Source organism: Aphelocoma coerulescens, chromosome 3 (genome assembly GCF_041296385.1).
Source record: "Aphelocoma coerulescens isolate FSJ_1873_10779 chromosome 3, UR_Acoe_1.0, whole genome shotgun sequence".
In the NCBI taxonomy this organism is placed as follows: Eukaryota; Metazoa; Chordata; class Aves; order Passeriformes; family Corvidae; genus Aphelocoma; species Aphelocoma coerulescens.
Genome location: NC_091016.1, coordinates 30,864,207 through 30,883,944, shown reverse-complemented (window position 1 = coordinate 30,883,944; position 19,738 = coordinate 30,864,207). Strand labels below are relative to the sequence as shown.

At 40.8% G+C, this 19,738-nt stretch overlaps 1 protein-coding gene and 1 long non-coding RNA gene across 6 annotated transcripts in view; one reads left to right on the top strand and one right to left on the bottom strand.

Annotated features, from left to right (window-relative positions):
• LOC138107876 (uncharacterized) overlaps window positions 1–19,738 on the bottom strand; it is a 100,153-nt gene that overhangs the window by 21,202 nt on the left and 59,213 nt on the right. The gene's annotated exons all lie outside the window — the stretch shown is intronic.
• COX7A2L (cytochrome c oxidase subunit 7A2 like) lies at window positions 6,853–15,835 on the top strand. 2 transcript variants are annotated; one of them, XM_069009693.1, is made up of 3 exons: window positions 6,853–6,988; window positions 14,497–14,628; window positions 15,505–15,835. In XM_069009693.1, exons 1-3 carry the CDS (start codon window positions 6,917–6,919, stop codon window positions 15,643–15,645), a joined length of 345 nt encoding a protein of 114 aa, XP_068865794.1. In that variant the 5' UTR covers window positions 6,853–6,916; the 3' UTR covers window positions 15,646–15,835. The 2 variants fall into 2 exon arrangements, with proteins under 2 accessions (XP_068865794.1, XP_068865795.1); XM_069009694.1 differs by lacking the exon at window positions 14,497–14,628 and having other exon boundaries at window positions 6,856–6,988.

The window sequence follows — 19,738 nt, the reverse complement described above, 5'->3', positions numbered from 1 at the left end:
CTTGCTTCTTCCTGAACAGCATGAAGTCATTGCATTCTATCAAAGAGTATTGCCTCAGCACGAACCAAGAGATCACTTTGCCCTAATTTGAGGGGGGAGCTCTAACAGTTTATGTCTTCAGGACATTCCAAAACAGAAGTTTCCAATTTTGACATTTATTACTTACGAAAATTGTTACTAAAACTCATCATGTGAAAGGCGACTTTCATCTATGCATGTTCCTTATATCCTGAGATGTGCCAGAGAAGTGGTAAAACATGATCATGTACTAAAATATTAATAAACTAACAAATTTTTAAACCCCAATTTCATTATTTTTGAGCAGCTGGTGTTGGCAAGCCTACATGTTCATTGATTAATTCCTTCTCCAAGGAACTGCTAGAGTAAATACAGAGCAGTTTCATTGTTGGAAAAGGGTAGATTAAGTCCAAATATAGCTGGTTCTGAAATACAACTGATAACAACTAAAATTAAGTATGACTGACAAGTGGGCACTGGGCCACGAAAGCAAAAGACTAAGGTATTCCACCCAAGCCCCCTGGCATAAACTGTCCTGTGCAGTTCCAGTCCAACTGTATTTTAGTTGTTAATACTAAGAAACACTGCATGGGATCTTCCTCCAGCCCATCACAACACCTTTCTATTGATCTGTTTCAAATGACACATTTGTACAGAACATTTCCTCTAACACAATCACAAGGGAGGTTTCTGTTGATTTGGCTTTTTGTCTATAACATAATCTTGCCTTATTCTGGAAAGTTTGTTACAAAACTGCACTAAGGATGTGGTTTTCTCTGGACTCCAGTCTGTGAATTTGCACATGAAAATGCTCACAAGAAGAAATTAAATACAAGGATAGTGCATTTTCCTCCAGTATCTATAACATATCTGAGTAAAAGAAACTTTTGCTGTGGACTGTAGATTATTTGAGAGAGAAATGCTTACAGCCCAGGCAGGGAAAAGGAAGAGAGGAAAGAAGACTTTGGTAGTATTGTGAAAACAGAAAACCTCAAAGGTGCATTTTACCTCTCAGTGTCCAGAGATAGCACTCATTTTATTTGGGAACCTATTTCACTATGCATACAGTGTTTAAAGGAAAAGTTCAGGAATAAGGTACTGCAATCATGAGCTTTCCCTACTGGTTATAAAAGAAGAAAATGTGTTGCAGCAGAAAGGACGCATACAGAAAGTTTGAACTCTGGTTATCCGTGTCAAAGTCAGCAGCAAGAGGCAAAATACCCAGCTTTACAGTACAGCATTTCAAAACTGAGAAGTGTTATAAGCCATAGACACAGGGCCTGGGGATTTTGCATTTACTTTCTCAAAAGTAGAATGAACAGGGCTTTTAGGTAATTGTTATTTTACTGACAGCCAACATTAATGTCTCAATCAGATGAAAAAGTTACCTTTGGTTTTGCAATTCTGAAAATCAAGGGGAAAAAAAAGTAGAGACAACAAAGCTGAAAAGTATCAAAATCAATATTTACTGTAGTAGGTTCCTCTAATGCTTTTCACATCCAGAAACTTGAGGATAAAAGAACACTTAATGGCTTGCCTGGAAAAAAGCATTGTTTTCACAGTTTCCATTCTGCCTTTATTCAGGTAATACAGAACTGCAGAGAAACTGTCTATAAAAAACACAACCTACTGCCCCAGAAGTGTTATTCATTCTTCAGGCTGTACAATAATGACATCATAAAGGTTTCAATTCTTTCATTTACTTTCTCAGGCAAGCTCTGCATGAGAACCTGAAAAGAATACTATATATATGTAACAAGAGGTAGATAACCCCAGATAAGACTCAACACCTTAAAAAAGATTCCTGATCCCCATCATACAACAGTGAACACAATGCCCTCATTGCCAAAATTGCTAGTAAACAACAATTGCTATCAAGTATTTCACATGTAGAAGCCTTATCACAAGACAAAGAAGTGCCCAGGAAACAGAAGTGAAACACAGAATTATTTCTAAATTTATAGAGAAGATATAAATGGCTGCCTCCCTAATACCATCTCCTTCAAGAAAAAGGCAAGAATTCTGTCACAAGAAAGTTACACAGTAAAAACTTCAGTTGAATTTATATTTATATTTTAAGTCTACTACCATTTTAAAATAAAAACTCTACAATTTTTATTAATTTTCAGTATTGATAGATCCATGCAAGAGAAATCTCTTAGTCATCAATAGAAGCCCATTTCCAACAGTCATCTCTGCTGTATGGAGTACATATGGGTGAAAAAGCACCAATAAATTCAGGTACAGGTTTTAGAGGTAACTACCACATTAGTCTGTGTATATATTTAATTTATTTCTTTCAGCTGATAAATCAAATGGAACATGTTTACAATATCAGCCTGTTGCATTAATATAGTTTATCTTGGAGATCATCTCCTAGTTTGGGGGTTTGTAAATATTATGTATACACACACACAAAGCAAATATTAAGCAAATCCAACCTAGTACTCTTAAAAATGAGTACTGCATAAACAAAACATAAGTGCACATGGCAATTTTATGTTCTAAGTCCACCCACACAGTTGTTCTCAGCAATTCAAGAACAGAGTTGCATGGGCAGATTGACAGAATTTGAGTTACAGACATCTGTGCTGAAATAATGATCAGCATATGAAGGTTTTGTTCATTAAGCAACTGATTAAGGTTTTGGGTTTTTGTTTATTTTATCCTCAAAAAGAAAATAAATATAACAATCACAGCAACAACAACAAAAAAGCAGAATAAGATCAAGGTACTCTGCTTCCTTCATTCACTCTCAGAGATCTACTAATCTTGAAACATAATCTTAGTGCTATTCCAGGAACAAACTTGCACATATGACACCAGTGATCTTAAAAATCTGGAAAAAAGGGAATAAACTACAGGACCCTATCTTCCTTAGCTGCTGCCAATACCACACTGGTCCCTAACAGACCAGATGTCCAACTGCCAAATGAATTGTTTGTCTCAGTGTCTGAAAGTGAGACCTCAGGTTAAAGACCAAAGCAGGAAGTCTTTTCCTTCTGGGACATTTTGTTTATGTTAACTGTATGAAGTTTTATGGTCCTCAAAAATGCCCAATCTTTCTTTGAACCCTTCCAGGGTGAGCGGCCTCATTTTGCCCCAATAACTTCCTATGGCAGCAAGTTTTACTTGTCTGATTATCCACTATGTCAGCAAGCCTGATAAGCAAAGCAGTCTTGGCAAAAGTCTAGAGACTAAAGCGAGTGATGAACCAGAAGTCTAAGACAAAACCAAGTTTTTTCCTTTAAAGGAAAGACTTTATGCTATGTTTTTTTTTTTTTTTGGATGTGGAATGTTCTCATGCTCCCATGGTACACAAACAACAGCAGAACCTCCATGTGTAACTGTAATTTTATTCATGTCATCCTCCCACGCATTTCTCTTGCAAGGTAAACAATTCCCCATCTTCAATTTTGTGAACTAAAACAAGGGAGAGATCACACCTAGGTTTTGTTCCAACAGCTTGCAGCAGCAAAGTTTCACAGCTTACTTTTAAGCATCAAGACTTAAATTGATTAACTGAAAAAGAGGATAAATTCGTACGTTTTTCACAGCTTCCTTGGAGCTCCAGGGCACAAACCTTTTCTTTCTGTGGCTTTCAGTCAATATTGAACGACTTTTCAAGAACTTGATTCAAGAGCAACAATGAAGCAAGAACTAGTTATTCAATGGTGCTATCTCAAGGCATGACCTGCCACCAAGCCCGTGCTCTTCTGGTACTGGAGCATGCATCCATACCGGAAAAAAAGGCAGAAGAACAAAATACAACACAGTTTTAGTGACTGAGCTTACCAGGCACACCTATTTCTTCTGGCAAATGCTGTAGTGCATCTGCAGACAAATATGCCCAGAATCATTATAATATAAACTAGATCCCACGGATTTCAAAAGGTCAGGACTGCTACCACACAAACCTATCCCTGATTCACATCATTCTACTCTAAAAGAAAATGTGGACCACACCCTCAGGGTCTTCTGCTCCATTACAGGCAGACTTGTAATCAAACCACTTTTAGTTTGTTTTTCTCAGGAATAAATAGAATCCTGATTAGCAAATTCTTTTCAACCATAAATTATGCAGCACGTCTTCCAGTTCATTAATACTGCCTAGTCTTGAAAAGCTACAGGGATTTCACAATTCCTCCTGTAACATTTACAAAATATTTCCATAAATTTTCTACTTACTGAGCAAATAACATATCCTCTCCAGTTATTGTTCTTAACCCAGAGCCAGAACACCGACTCAGGGTGTCATGTAGGGAGCACCCAGCTGATTCTCTCAATAGGAGAACAGCACAGACAGAGTTTGTGGGCTTGAAATTTCACCAAGAAGAAAACCTGCCTTCAGGGCAACAGGCACAGGTAAGAACTGGTGCAGCAAAGACCCAGGCATGGCCCTGCTCTCACAAGCTCTCACAAGTAAATGGAAATGCAGGGGTCCCAAGGGCCTCCCCTGACACTGAACAGCGGCTATCCTGTGTTGGATGTGTCTGTTCAAAAGGGAGTAAATCCAAGAAAACTCAAGGCTCCCTTTTGCCACTCCCAAACTCAAATTCTAAAACCTAAGTAGAAGGCGTTACAAGGGTGGGTAAAGAAATCATATCACACATATTTTATATGGGTATTTTACTTTCTAAAATATCTCCTATGAATAGATCTTCCCCCAGTTTATAAGCAAAGCAGATTTTAATAGTTTTCCCTGAGTGCATGACCACAGATATTTTTATAGCAAACATATCTTCAAAACTGCATGTTTTGAAGACTCTCAATAGGCAATGATCTAACTGGTGGGGGTCACTAATGATTAAACATTACCAACAAATGATCCTTTTCAGCCAGGCCTCAGTATGTTTAGTCTTAGCCAATTCACAGCACAAACTCCAGCCATGAATTCATGCTGTTAAACTTGTCCCAGCAGGATGCTCTGGGTCACTAACAGCATGCCAGATGGCACCTGCCTGGCATCCAAGGCAGGCACGGAGGGATTGAGGAACACTGCAGGCCCATGAGCTCTGTGCAGGGCAAGGCTGCGCCGCGTCCCATGGCAGCTGAGGGGCTGCTGACTTCTCAGCAACACTAAATTCACAAATAGAAGCAGCATTGTATCACATCCCCCCAGTTTATGATGCTTTGTTTAGCAAAAGCCCTATTTTATGCAATGACTTAAACATGTCAGATGTTTTCTGAAGATGGCAGGAGAGAAGGGAATCCCTATAAGAGACATGTGAATCACTTGTTGGAGTGGAGACACAGCGATTTAGTTCCAGAAAACAAAACCACTACTGTATCTGTTACAAAATGTGAAATATGTAAAAATTTTCTTAAGAAAGGATGTTGTTTGATCTTTGTATGCTCCCAAGATAAGGAAAACCACTTGGCAACTGTGCTGAATCAGCTCCGACTGGGTAAAAGGTAATCCTGGGAGAGGGAGATGGCGACCACTGACTCAGACCACCAACTCAAGAAAGCCACAGACCCAAGAGAAGAGAAAGACTGAGCACACGTATGTGAAATTAGTATGGGAAACAAGAAAATCAATGACAAATACAAAATGGAATACTAATTAATAAGTGAACTACGTAACTTCCAGCCAATTAACATTAATGCCTTTGTTTGCTAAAGTACGTACAAAGTAAAAAGTTTTGGTAGTTGGTGTCCTTGATTTATGGAACACCACCGAGGACCCAGGCTTGTGCAACGCTGAAATAAATATTCAATTTCTCTCTCCAGCATGGTTGTATCAGCAATAGCGTGATTAGCAGGAACAAGGAAGAGATCTTCCCCTGTACTCAGCACTGCTGAGGCCACACATCGAGTCCTGTGTCCAGGTCTGAGCCCCTCAATCCAGGAAGGACATTGAGGTGTTGGAGCGTGTCCAGAGAAGAGCAATGGAGCTGGGGAAGGGCCTGGAGCACATGTCCTATGAGAGCAGCCGCGGGAGCTGCAGGTGTTGAGGGAGAAGAAAGGGAGGCTCGCGGGTGACCTCGTCAGCCTGCAGTTCCCTAAACGGAGGCTGTAGCCAGGTGAGGGCCGGTCTCCTCCCAGGGAGCCAGCGGCAGGATGAGAGGACATGACCTCAAGCTGCGCCTGGGGAGGTTTAGGTTGGAATTCCTTCCCAAGAGCGACTGGGCACTGCAAAGCGCTGCCCGGGGAGGTGGTGGACTCGCCACCCCTGGAGGCGTTTAAGGAAAGGCTGAACGTGGCACTCGGTGCCGCGGTCTAGTTCACGGCGGTGATCGCTCATAGGTTGGACGCGATGCTCCCGGAGGTCTTTTCCCACCTAAGTGATCCTGCGGTTACGGGCTTGTTGCACAGCGGGTAACGAACGGGACTCTGCGGGCAGCGTCCCCGTCCCGCACGGCCCAGCACAGCGGCGCTTCCCCGCCCAGCAGCGCCCGCGCCCCGTGAGGCGCGCGCGAGCCCGGCCGGGGGGGCGCGAGAGCCCCGCGCGCTCCCGCCCCCGCCCCGGCACCCGGTGTGGGCGGGGCCTCGCCCCCCGCCTGCGCTGATTGGCTGGCGCGAGCCACGCCCCCTCCGCCCCTCCCGCTCCCGTCTGCTATCCCGCCCCCACCGTCCCTCCCGCTGCCGCCCCGCCGCTTAGGGGGCTCGCAATTTTTGCCTGACTGAAAATTGCCACCGACCTCACTTTTTTCGGAGCCGCAGGCGTGCCTGGAAGAGCTGCGCTCGCACTGCTTTGGCACAGGATATTGTATTTTTTCGGACTTTTTTTTTTTTTTTTAAATCTCAATCTTTCTGCGGCTTCCCACGCAGGCAGCCGTGCGAGACGCCTGCGAGTTGGTGGGGCCCTTGAACGTTACGGCGTCGCAAAAAGCCGGCTGGGGGCGGGGCGGGTCCTTTCGGCCGAGCTGTCGCAGCCGGTGCCCCCCGGCCCACCATGTACTACAAGTTCAGCAGCTTCGCGCAGCGCCTCGTCGGGGCCACGGCGGCCGCCGCCTACACCCCACAGGTAACACTCCACACCCGGGTAGGCGCTGCGGTGTCGCGGGCGTTTGTTGAGTCGGGGAGGGATCGGCCGCCCCCACGGGCACCGAACGTATCCGGCCCCTCGCGTGACCTTGGGCGGGACGGGACCCCGCGCTGAGCCCTGCAGCCTTTGCGTCAGTTTTGGGATGGACTGAGGGTTATAGCAAGAAATTAGCGCGCTTTCATCATAGAGGACGGCCGCAGAGTTGAGCAGTGCCTGGCGGGGTTTAAAATCACCGAATCACAGGATCAGTTAGGCAGGACAAGCCCTCCGAGGTCATCCAGTCCAGCCTGTGGCCGAACACCTCTTTGTCAGATGGACCGTGGCACCGAGTGCCACGTCCAGTCTTTCCTTAAACACCTCCAGGGACGGTGACTCCACCACCTCCCCGGGCAGCCCATCCCAATGTCTAATCTCCCTTTCCGTGAAGAAATTCCTGCTGATGTCCAAACTAAACCTCCCCTGGCGTAGTTTGAGGCCATTTCTTCTCATTCTGTCTTTAGTTGCTTTGGAGAACAGACTGACCCCCACCTGGCTACAGCCTCCTTTCAGGCAGCTGTAGAGAGTGAGCACCCCTGAGCCTTCTTTTCTCCAGGCCTCACCACCCTCAGCTGCTCCTCACCAGACTCGTGCTTCAGACCCTTCCCCAGCTCCATTGCCCTTCTCTGTACCTGCCCCAGTGCCTCAATGTCCTTTCTGAAACGAGGGTCCCAGAATGGGACATTGTACTGTAAATTGCAGCTGGCAAATGGGAACAACACTGCTCTCTGGACTCTCTGGTCCATGCATGCAACAAAAACCCCCAAGTACTGAAAGCATTAAAACCCTTACCAGGGAGGACACCAATCCAGAAAAGTTATTTTAACGCAACGAAACTCAAATTCACTCAAAATGAAAACTCAATTTTCCTCTGTGTGACACCAACTTAGTAAGTGTATAAAGGTTAAAGGTGGCATTAAATAAGCTTACACTTTTCACACTGTGTAGTAAAGTACGTGGTTAATTCTGCAGGAGCAAAGCAAATCTGAGTGAGGGGACAATGAATCCCAAGTACATCAGTCATTTCAAGACATGGAGAGTTGCATATTGGTGAAAATAAATCACAGAAATAGTTTGCTTTTCTGTACATCAGCATAAATTCCTAAATAATATTAGGAAGATTTGTAATGTGATGTTATCATGGGACAAATGCAGCGTGGTTGTTACACCGTGTTCAGTTTTCTGAGTAAAATTTGAAAAATATAAATTCTTACAGCTTAAAAAAAAAACCTGAGCCAACAAAAAAACATAATCTGGAGGTTAAGAGTTGTACAAACGATTTTTTAAAAAATCAGCCTTTCAAAGAACTGCCTCCAGAGAGCAAACATCTCATTAAAAAATACAAGTCTTAAGGAAAAAAAGCAGATACATGTGCACACACACACGGAATCAAAGTTATGGTTGGTCTTTTTCCCAATAAATTCATTAATAAAAAGTAACTGAAATTAGTTAAAGTCACTACATTCTTTTGTAGACTAATGTGGATTGTTGAGATACACAACTCTTATTTCATTCTTAGCCTGTTAATTCTGTTTGCAACCTATTTTACAGTTCTGCTTTCCTGGGTATTCTTGACTGTGAGAGTTTTACTTAGAAAATCCAGTCATTTGCTGCATGCAAGAATATTGTATTAAGCAGCTGTAAAATCTCAGATTATTTCAAGGGGCCCAGAACAACTACAGAGCTTTTTATTTTTAAATTTTTTTGAAGTTAAGAGAACTTGATGACCAGACTGAGTACAGTGGTTAATGGTTCATACTCCACCAGGATCCCTGTAACAAGTGGGATTCTGCAGGTTGCTGGAGGACTTTATCAGTTCCCCACAGCAGGCAATAGAGTGCACTCTTGTAAAGTTTACAGAAGACACCAGGGCACTCGTGGCCCCAAAATGTTTGAAGTAGGGCTGCCATTCATTCAGAGGGACATATGAAGAGGATGGGAATGATCTGAAAGGAATGCTGTGAACTTCATGATGGGAAAAAGGCAAAGTTGCTCATGTAGGAAGGAAGAGCCCCTGCATGGTTACAGGGTGGCAACTGATGGGCTGGTGGCAGCAGCTCTGTGGTAGAACCCCTGGAGATACTGCCAGGCAGGAAGCCAGCTGTATCACCCTGTGAGCTGTTGGTTGAGGAAAACAACACTCTTCCCTGCTCGATGCTTACTGGATCACATCCAGGTGCTGTGTCCAGTTGTGGGCCTCCTGCTGTGGGAATGGCAACTGGAGCAAGTTCAGCAGAGGTCAGCAGCCAGCTGAGCCAGGCTTTGCACAGTGGCCCATGGTGGGAGGGCAAAAGACACGAAGCATAAACTGCAACAAGAGAGGTTCAGACTGGCTAGAAGGAAAGAGATGATGGTGGTGGGAAGAGTCAGGCAGTGGAGCAGCTGCCCAGGGAGGGGGGTTGTGCACTCTGTCCTCAGAGGCTTTCAAGGCCAGGCCAGACAAAACCCACAGCAACCTTGGTGTCACCTTGCTCTAGGCTAAAGAGCACTAGAGGGCCCTTCCATCCTGAATTACCCTAGGATCTTAAGTAAACATTGAGGTAACAGAGAGTTTCTGAAGTGGCAGTTTCCATCCCAAGATGTTTTTTTGTCCTCGTCTTTCCTGATCACTTTGGAAGGCTTTCTGGATAGCTACTGGAGGACAGAGGTGTAAGAAAAAGGGAAGACAGGAGAATAAATAATATGTTCTAGTATGTCTGTTCATTAGCAATATATCCAGCATTATTGCAGTGACTTAGGCACTTCTTACCTCTTCTAGTCAAAGTCATGTTCAAAGAATAAACATTGACACTTCATTTCTACAGTAGAGAGCAAAGGCTTGGGGGAGGAATGGGAAAGGGCTTCAAGCCTAAACAAACAGTAAAGAGCCTCCTTTCTGGAAGTTACACTTTTAAAAGTTAACTTTCAGTCCCTTTTTGCAGTGTTATTAAGCCAGCTTTTTCATAGAATTTCCTTTTTTTCCCCCCCTGAAGTTTGACTGAATTCCCAGGTCGCACATTTAGATACATCAGTCTGCTAAAACTATTTTCAATAAACAGCAGTTGAAATATAAGGGTAATCCCATGAGTATGTAGGTGTTAAGTCTAAAACAAAGTAATTTTTTTCCTATTGATTTAATTGCTCCATTTAATAAAACTATAGCTCAGCATGTAAAGTGGTTTGCTTTTTATGCTTCTATTTATTTTGATGTTTCTAGACAAGTGAAGACACTCTGAAATTCAAATTTTCCTTGGTAAAATATGCAGTATAATAAATTCCCTTTATTCTGTGCTGTTACATTCTGGTGTTTCCCAATGGAGTACTGTTTTGCTGCAGGTTTAAGTTTACTGTGGGCTAGCAAAATATCAGTTCAAATGTATTTCAGAAATTCTTTTGCTGACAGTAACATAACTAACAGCTTATACTAACAAAAAAAACCCATGAGTTTGAAATCTATATTCTTCTTTGCATCTCAGCATTCTTAGAAGACTTAATTTTGCATTTAACAAAGTTGTATAAAGTAGTCTGAACAATTTATCTTGTTTGAATAAAAGGGAACTTCCTTAGCTAGTTGAGGAGTGAAATAGTTTAAAAACTACTCATATTTAGGAGGATAATGACTGCCATAACCATTACAAATTCAATAAAAAATATTAATTCAAAGAGTTAGCTTATGTTTAAAGTACAAGCAGTGGGATCAGTTTCAAATGGTGTCAGATAAGGACAAGTACATGAACTTTTCCTTAGTTCTTCTACTGAACATGATCTTAGTAGAAATTTACTTGTACTCCCCTATCTTCACTTGATACAACTTATTTTGCTTGTAGCTATTTAAAGCCCTTGTGACCCACAGATACTTTGATTTAAGCCAAGATGAATTGCTTAGAGTTTGTTGAGAATATATAATATGTAACCTTTTATGCCCTAGGTGGTGCTTAATATGTACACAAAATCACTGTTTCTGAATCATCATCCCAGCACAAAGACTCAAGTGATGTTACTTAAAAGCCTTGTGTTAGTGATAACAAATATATTTAACCTTATACAGTGAGGTGTGTTCTACTGTGAAGGACCTGATACTTAGTTTAGAAGTGTCTAGGTTCAGTAGGTTCATAAAAGTTATTTCAATGCATGTTCTGAAATAATGATTCTCAGAGTAACTTCCCCATTCCCCTTTTCTCCTTGGCCCTTACCTCAGTTTTCTCTCCTTTCTCATTCTCTGATCTGTTTGAGCAACTCCCCTTACATTTAAAAATTAAGAGTGGTGCTATCTCCATTAAATTATGTTCCAAATCCTTAACTCTTTTTGCTGTCAGGAAAATGTAAATCTTACTTGCAAATTTGTACTAGCAAGATGTAAATTTGTTTTAACTTTGACCCTCACGGCCAACCAACAGAGACGTTGGGTCCTAAGATCTTCAGACCTCTGATAGGAAAACAAACACACTCTACAGAAGGGTAGGCAGAGAATTCTGTTTGCTTTTTTGGATTAGCTACATGTCTTGACCTTTCAATGACTTCAGCATTTGAAAAAGTCACTGCTGTAGCATGCTGATGAAATCAGCTGATGTTGACTCTGCTGCATAACCACATCTGTTGTACTTTGTCCAAGAATTTGAAAAAAATCATGTCGTAGTGATTAGAAATGAAAGATTAACACTGTAATATCAGAAGAGGAATTATCAATGTATAACTTTTTTTGTTTTAATGAAGCATAGGTCAAATGTGTAGAGGCATTAATTCCTCAGTACTATCCTGAGAGTAGTGAGACACTGATGTCATTAAATAAACCCATGGTTTTAGTAATGTTAAATACAGTGACCAAGGGTCATTTAAGGTGTGTCAGTTCTTACTTAAAAATGATCTGCAGTGAAATTCAGCCTTTACATTACACTCTGAATTTCTTCAATCATGCTAAGCTTAGTAAGCTGGGTGTGAGATAAAGCACTTGCCGCTTTCTCTCGATAACCACAGACAAGTACCAAGTTGGAACAGGCAGGCATTTGCACTAATTTAACTGAGCTTGGTTGGAGTTGGCCAAGACTCACAATTCATGGATGGAATTCAAGCAAAATTTTATGTTGGGGTGAAGAACCCTAATTAATGCTATGTCAGGGTTAAGCAAACTGAACTGTCTCCCTTCTGCAGCATGTGTTGTGTTGTACTCTTTCCTGAAGCCAGTGAGCTACATCAGTGTTTTTTATTTAAATTGCTATGTGATGTTCTGAAGTGGCACCATGCTGCTTTGGAAGTAATTTACACCAGTACACTGATGATTATGTGAGTTTTCTGAACTGCTTCCAGTTGATTTCACAATGAAGTTTGTCGCTTGAATCCGGTCTGACTCTGCTATGGCTCCTACAGAAGGGGATCTTACAACTATCAGAACAGGAATCTATTTCTAAAGGCTGAAAAAGTATGCAGTAACCTACAGCTGTTGACACTGATTAAACTATTACTATAGTAATCCCTGAATATTGCATCCAGTCTCCTGTAGAGGCAGGAGTTTTAGTGCTAATCACAAATAATAGGCGTTGCCTCCTATCCCTGAGTTTAGAAATGATGAAAGAAGAATCTTTATCATGAAACTGTTGGAAGTAGTTTGCACCTTATTCCAATGCTCAATATTTACACAGTACAGATAGCTCATGAAATAAAGTATATGAGCACAACAAGCAGGAATTGCAGTGATTTACTAACTGTTGTAGTTAATAGATGGCACTGCTCCTGAAAACTCTGAGCTCTTGTGAAGGCAAAGGGGAGATTCAGAACTGGAAACTAAAGCAGAGGAAAGATGTGCATTTTCACATTTGCTGTGATACTAACAATAAAGAAGGCAAGAAAAGCTTTGGAGAAAAGTCACCTGCACATTCGTTATAAACATCTGTTCTTTAGTTATTTCTGTCAAATCACCAACTTTCAAAGACAAATCTAATAAATTACTCAAAGTTCCTGTAGACAAAAATACTTGTCCAAAATGGCTTTCTTCAAGGCCTTTGTTGTAGCTGGTACTTAGCCTTGAATATATAGTTAGTAACCTCCCCTGGCTAATAATAGTTCCCTAAATGCTTCCTTCATAGCACTGTGGCCAGAACTGGCCACTGGTCTTTAATAATTCAGTGCTTACCTTCTGTGCAAGCCTGCTCAGGAGGAAGGCAGTAGTTACTGAATGTGCCAAAAACTTCAGTTTTGCTGCTGCCTTCCTAAACATAACCAGAAAGGTCATAAATGGATTCTACTATTCATTCAGGCACTAGAAGAGTGGGAAGCTGAACCCACATCTTCACTGATGACCATTCCATAGGCTATTTTGGGAAGCTGAGAAACCCGTTTTTTCTGCTGAACGTGCCTGTTGTAGCAGAGAATTTACATATGGAAAACACATCTGGTCTATGGCTGGCACAAAAGAAAGATTGCCAGTCTGCTTCCAGCTCCAGATACTGTCAGACAGCTCTCTTCAATACAAAATGCATCAACTAGTTCTTTGAACAGAAACCAGAATTTCAGTGCAGTCTTAACTTGACCCATGACTGCTTCTGTTTGTAGTAAAAACCTGTTGCATTAAACTAACTGTACAATGCTTTTAATTTCTGTGGCAAGTTAGGGAAAAAAAAAATTGCAGCTATTTTGAGAGCCATAATGTAAAACATCACTGCCACATGTCTAGACATAACTGTTAAATCTAACTAGCGTAATAAAGGCAAGGAGGCCACCTCATGTTGGCTGTGACTTTGTGCCCTTAATCATAGAACTGAATTATGTAGTTTCTAATTATGGCAAATGCAAAGTACAACCATGTGAACCGAAAGGAAGTTGAGCTGTGCTGCTCATGGGGAGTATACTGAGGTGTGGGAAGTTGCATCTGAAATTAAAGGATCTGATAGTTGCATCTGAATTATAGGATATAGTTACACCTGCATAAAATAACCACTGTATCAGGGTCTCTGAAGGGCCTTGAGCACCACTTACAACTTCTGTATGACCCAAATGATCCTCATCCTTTTCTTTTTTTGAATCCCCAAACTATACATCCTAATTATTTAAGGCACATTTATTTATGGCTACTGTTGGCAGCATTCAGGAGGTGGAGTTCATTCCTCACTCTGACCCTAGCATCAGAGATTCTTGATCCTAATCCTACTGCTCAGAGAGAGTCCTAGATAGTCTGTGTACAAAATAGAAGCAGTAATTTGGACCAACTACCAGCACAGAAAAATAACAGCTATAAATTCATGCCATGAGGAAATTGGAAAGGAGGCTTCTATTTTCCTTGCTAAGCTCTGACCCAAAGTTGTCACTGAGATATCAGTGGGCCAACAATGTGTTTGTAGGTCATTGTCACAAGTCTTCATACCAGATAAATACTCCTTGTAATGTATCCTTGTAATGACTGGCAGTGTGCCTGCCTAATGTGACAATTGGTACATTTGCAAGTGTGATATACTTTGTTATTTTAATCTTTATTTATGCAGGGACTCAAACCATTAGTTCCTACTGAATCCCCAGCTCTGATTTTTGGGACAAGTAAACCTCCTTCAGATTTACCAGCAGCTGAGTCTTTCTTGGGTAAAAACAAGGTGTCAGACCTACAGAAAGTTTTTCAGGTAATGACAACTTTGAAAGTAACTTAAACTGGAGAGTGGGACATATCTGTCCTTATTTTAACATAGCTTTTGCCATTCTACAATACCTAAATTCTGTAAAGTCTAGTCAAGAAACTGTCAAGTACAGTATAACCTGTGTACTTGTACTGTACTACACAGTATGTGCCTTGTATAGGAGCTAAATACTGAAAGTGGATAAATGCAGTAACATTGTTTTTTGCTGATTTCAGAAATTGTTCTATTTTTTGACTATTGGAAGCACTTTCTTTCTGGGAATCCAAGTGTATGCCTTAAAGCAGATGTGCAGGAACAAAGCAAATCATTATTGTTTTGTGTATAATAATTTGAATGTTGCTGAAGCTGTTTACAGTGCAGTGTAAGAGTAGCACAGTAAAGTTTTCAAAGCCAGTTTGTTAGCTATGCAATTTCTAAATGTAGTAGGACTTTTCTTAAAACAAATTAGTTAAGGTTTTTTTTAAGCATCAAGAATGTGCTTTATATAATGTTTCCTTTTCTCTCTTACATGCCACTTCCATTTGGAATGTGTCAGTCTGACTTGGTGAATAATTTTTTATACATCTCTTTCCACATTCTGTTGTTAGTGACACTTTTCCCATCCAGGTCCTCTTGAGAAATATTTCAAGATATATTCTTTCCACTTGCACTTAACAGCTTTGGCTAACAAAATTAACTTGCCTTCGCATTTGTCTTGCTAGATAAAACATACATAATACACTTGGTTGTAGTGAGCCTAATTGTCAGGAGGTTTCCCTCTTGGAAGTCTCTTAATTTAACCAAGGTAGCATATTCCTTAATGACCTCAGTATTGGTGTTGATTTCTTTTTTGCTTGTTTTCTCCTTCAACTCTTCCCACAGAGATCAGATGGGCTACCAGTACACCTGAAGCGAGGAGTTCCAGATAAGATGCTCTATCGGACCACGATGGCTCTGACAATAGGAGGAACTATCTACTGTCTGGTAGCACTGTACATTGCCTCACAGCCAAAAAATAAATGAGCCACACCTCATGGGACTCACAGCACTCCTCTGACAGATCTCCTGCGTGTACCTCTTTGCACTTAAATCTGTTCCCTGTAATCACATAGGGTTCATTATTCAGATCAGATTTCTTGGAGAAAATGTTTTTAAATCGGTTGCCTTATGTATTCTGAAAAACCCATATAAACAGAGAAATACACAATTTTAACATATGGTTGCAGCTTTTCTTGTCTTGCAGTTTATGAACAGTTGGAGAAAGTTAAGCTTTTCCTTCCTTTCTTCCTTCCTTCCTTCCTTCCTTCCTTCCTTCCTCCCCCAACTTAAACAATGTTAGAGAGAGGACAGAACAAGTAATTTGTGGATTGTGCACCACATTCCTTAGTGGAAGGATGCTGCTAGTTTCCAAAACACTAAAAGCAAATAATTTAATTGTTATAGCATACTGTTTCCGTCCTATACAGGTCATTTTATGTAAGCAGCCGGCAATGGAACTTTTCCAAATGCTGGTGTATTATTTAGTAATATACCACCTCTGGTAGTAGGACAAAGGGCTTGTCTCCCTGGAGCATTTAAATGGATTTATTCCATAACTTTAGCATCACTGTATGCAGCAGAGTGCACCATTATTGTAGCATCAGTTACACCAGTTTTTGGACTTTCCTTTGTCAAACTGTATTATCATGCAATAAAGATAACTACATGAATACTAAAATAGGCAAGTCTCGAACATTTCAGACCATTTCAGCACGCCTGGTAGTGAAATAAACAAATTGGTACACTTCTAAGTTCAGCTTGTAGATCTCAAATCAGAAAATTAATTCAGCTATCTTATCATCATCTTTTTGAGATGGTAAATCTCTTAAAACCCTCTCTCACACCTCATGTGTGTTTAACTATAATTTTTGGTGAAGCAGGTCACTGTCATAACTCAGCTGCTTATTATTTTCAGTGCCTGCAGATAGCTGTTTATGTACACACATTCACACACATTTTCTTTGCTCTGTGGATGGAAGAAAGACAAGCCAATAAAACTCTTTATGTATTCCCTTTCCCTTGTAATAGCATAGCCTTGAACTGCAAGTTTCATACAAGTCATCACAAAAAGCATCCTCTAATTTCATAGCTCCTCCTCTGCCCCTGAACACTGATTTGCTGGCTGCTCTAAAGACCCATCTCTCCCAGAACTGTGCAAAAACAACCTTCAAAGTAAATAAGAAAAACAGTTGATAAGGGAAAACAAAACTGCCTTTTTTCAATCTTTTACTAAAAACATTCTGATTTTTTTCTAGTTAAGTTACATCAAAGCCTTACTGCTGTTTCATAGGAAAGAAGATAGGTGCTTGTACTGTGATCTCAGGTTTCAGTCAGTGTTGGTATTTTAGGATGGGAGTGATTGAACTCAATGAAAAATAATTTTGTAAGGACAGCAGGAGTCAAAAAACAGCAGAGAATAAATTCTGCAGGAATTGACAGTTGTGTTGCCTCTACTGATAAAATATTTTCTCAATAGCCCATGCTTCCATGGCACTAAATCTTGTGCTGTAGGCTGTTAAATATTACAAAAAAGAAAAGAAAAAAAGAAAGAAAAGAAGAGAGAAAGAGAAAACAGCACAGTAGGTTGTTGTCTGTGTTCCCTACATACCATCTATCAAGCACTGCCTACAAGAATTTTCTAATAAAGGATATTTTGCACATAAACTTGACAGGTGGATTTTCATGAAGCTGAGCTTTGCTCAGAGTATTTCCATGCACTTAGTTTTCTGATTTGGTTTTGGTTTATTGGAGGGGCAGGTTTGGGTTTTTCTTTTGGTTTTGTGGTGGGTTTCTTGTTTTAAACCAGCTAGTTTTAGTGCTCATCTAGAAGGTAACAACTTTCTGCTTGCTGCTAAAGCAGATGTGGATAAAATAACCAAGCTGTTATCCCACAGCTCATTTGCCAGTGGGAATACCCTCGTGGAAGGAATGACAGCCCAGCTTGCTGCAAGGAACTCAGCTAGGACACTGGGTTCATGTCCTGCAGTTAAGAGGTCATGGCTGAAGCCATGGATAGCAGAATTGCCCTGCATTTCCCTTTTTCCAGCTCTTTGTCAGCAGCTAAGAACACGTGCCAAAGGGGCAAAAACCACGCATCAGATCTTGCAAATAAACAGAGACTACATATTCCATTGCACCTCTCCCCCCCTCCTCCCACACTCCCCCCGGGTGTCTGGATTTTGAAAAACTATTTTCACTTTGCCCTTCTCGCAAAAGCTGACCCAGTAAGCAGGATGAGAGTTCTGCTTCAGCTTGTGAGATTCGCACCCCTGGTTCAGTTGGGGGTTAAAGAACAAAGAAGCTTGTCTGCAGCCACTGAGTACAGCTCCAGGTCTGAGAGAAAGGGCAGACTGCATTTCTGTGTTCCCTCAGCAAAGTGCTCTGAAAAACAGGAAAGCTTCCAAGCTGTAACCACGTTAAGTCTGTGGCAGCAAAATCTTTCCCCCTTCCTCAATTAGTTTTGAGATCATCATGAAGAAATTGCAACATGGTAAATCTTTTTTCTTCCTAGAGAAAAAAAACTCTAAAATATATCTATTTTAAAATACTGATGCCAGACTTCTGTGATGATTCAAGAGGGTCCAAGTGTTTTGAATTATTTGTGATGCAGAGACCTAATCATCATCTTACGCCTTCAAGAACACCCTTATCTCTAAAAAGAGAGGTCTGACCCTGGCCTGATTGTTAAATAAAGTCTTAAGTAAGAAGAATCAGAGGTGACTTGCAGCATCAAGGCTACTTCAATATTGTGAGTTGTCATCCCCAGAAGTAAGAATCTGATGGGAACTGCAACTTCTTTATAGTGTTATGTTCTTGTTATTTAAAGACCCTCAGTTTTGTCTTAGAAAATATGCAACCTACCAACACAGAGGACTGGGGAAAAAAGAAGCATTTTTAAAATGCTAGCTTATACTCTAGTGTTTTGGTTTGAATGTATATTAGAGAATAAACTATAATAAGCTCTCATACCCCAAGGTGCCGAGTTTGGAAGCGAAAGCAGCTGAGATTTAGAATACACTGGAACAAAATTATCTCATGGATAATCATCCATCCCCCATGGCATTATCTGATTGTTGAGAGACACTGGTTTTCCTTCTTAAATGATTTCTCTGGCAACCTGGATTCAACAGTTATATCTTTGTAATGGTTTTTAAATAAGATCTCCTCCCCTACCTTTTGTGTGGGAGTAGTAGAATAAATGCATTTGAGAAGACGTTGATAGTATGCACATACGTCTTTCAGCTGCTTTAAAAATTAAAGTGTGTTAAGGAGAGGATTCCTCCACAGTATTTTAGTGTGACCATACAGTCTCAATAGGCTTTTGCCTTAACATTTTAAATTGTCAACGGACTGATTATTTCCATACTGAGACATTAACTGTTTAAGCTTGCCTTAAAGCAAAGCTTTCAAATTAAAAGGCACTGTAAAGAATAAAAACATGAAAAACTAGAAAATTGGGAGTCTAAACTTACAGACTTAAAAAAAGCTAAAATGAGTGTTTAAGAACCATTTTTTTACATACAGGTACATGGTACTTATTCTGTCTTTATCCTTCTTTCTGCCTTCCAAGAGGCTTTAAGAATCACAGATCAGATGGGAGGGTTCTTCTGATGAATCCTCTCACAAACCATTACCACTGCAGTACCTAAAATTTGAAAAATCCAGATACTTCTGTACAAAGAGAAAAATGGGCATGTATGGGCTAAGTTGTGTGTAAAATCATGCTAAACTGCTCTAAAAAAGGTGCAAGATACCTGCATTTTATGACATAATATACTACATTTTTTCCCTTTCCAGCCCTTCACCTCAGTGAAGAGTTTCACAAGGAAGCCAAAGCTTGATCTCTGTTTTAAAATGGAAAGTTGGAGGCATTTGCCTGTATTCTAAGCATTAATGTTAAGCAGTAGGCACAATAAACAACCTTTTAAGCATTTTGCATATTCACTACTAATTGCATCTTCATTTATAAAATATCATTAATTTGAAACAATTCCAGTTAGCTGCAGTGCAAGTGATGCACAGATTGCTAAGAGACAGAAGCATATTTGCTGTGAGAGGGAGTGCAAGCATTCCTGTG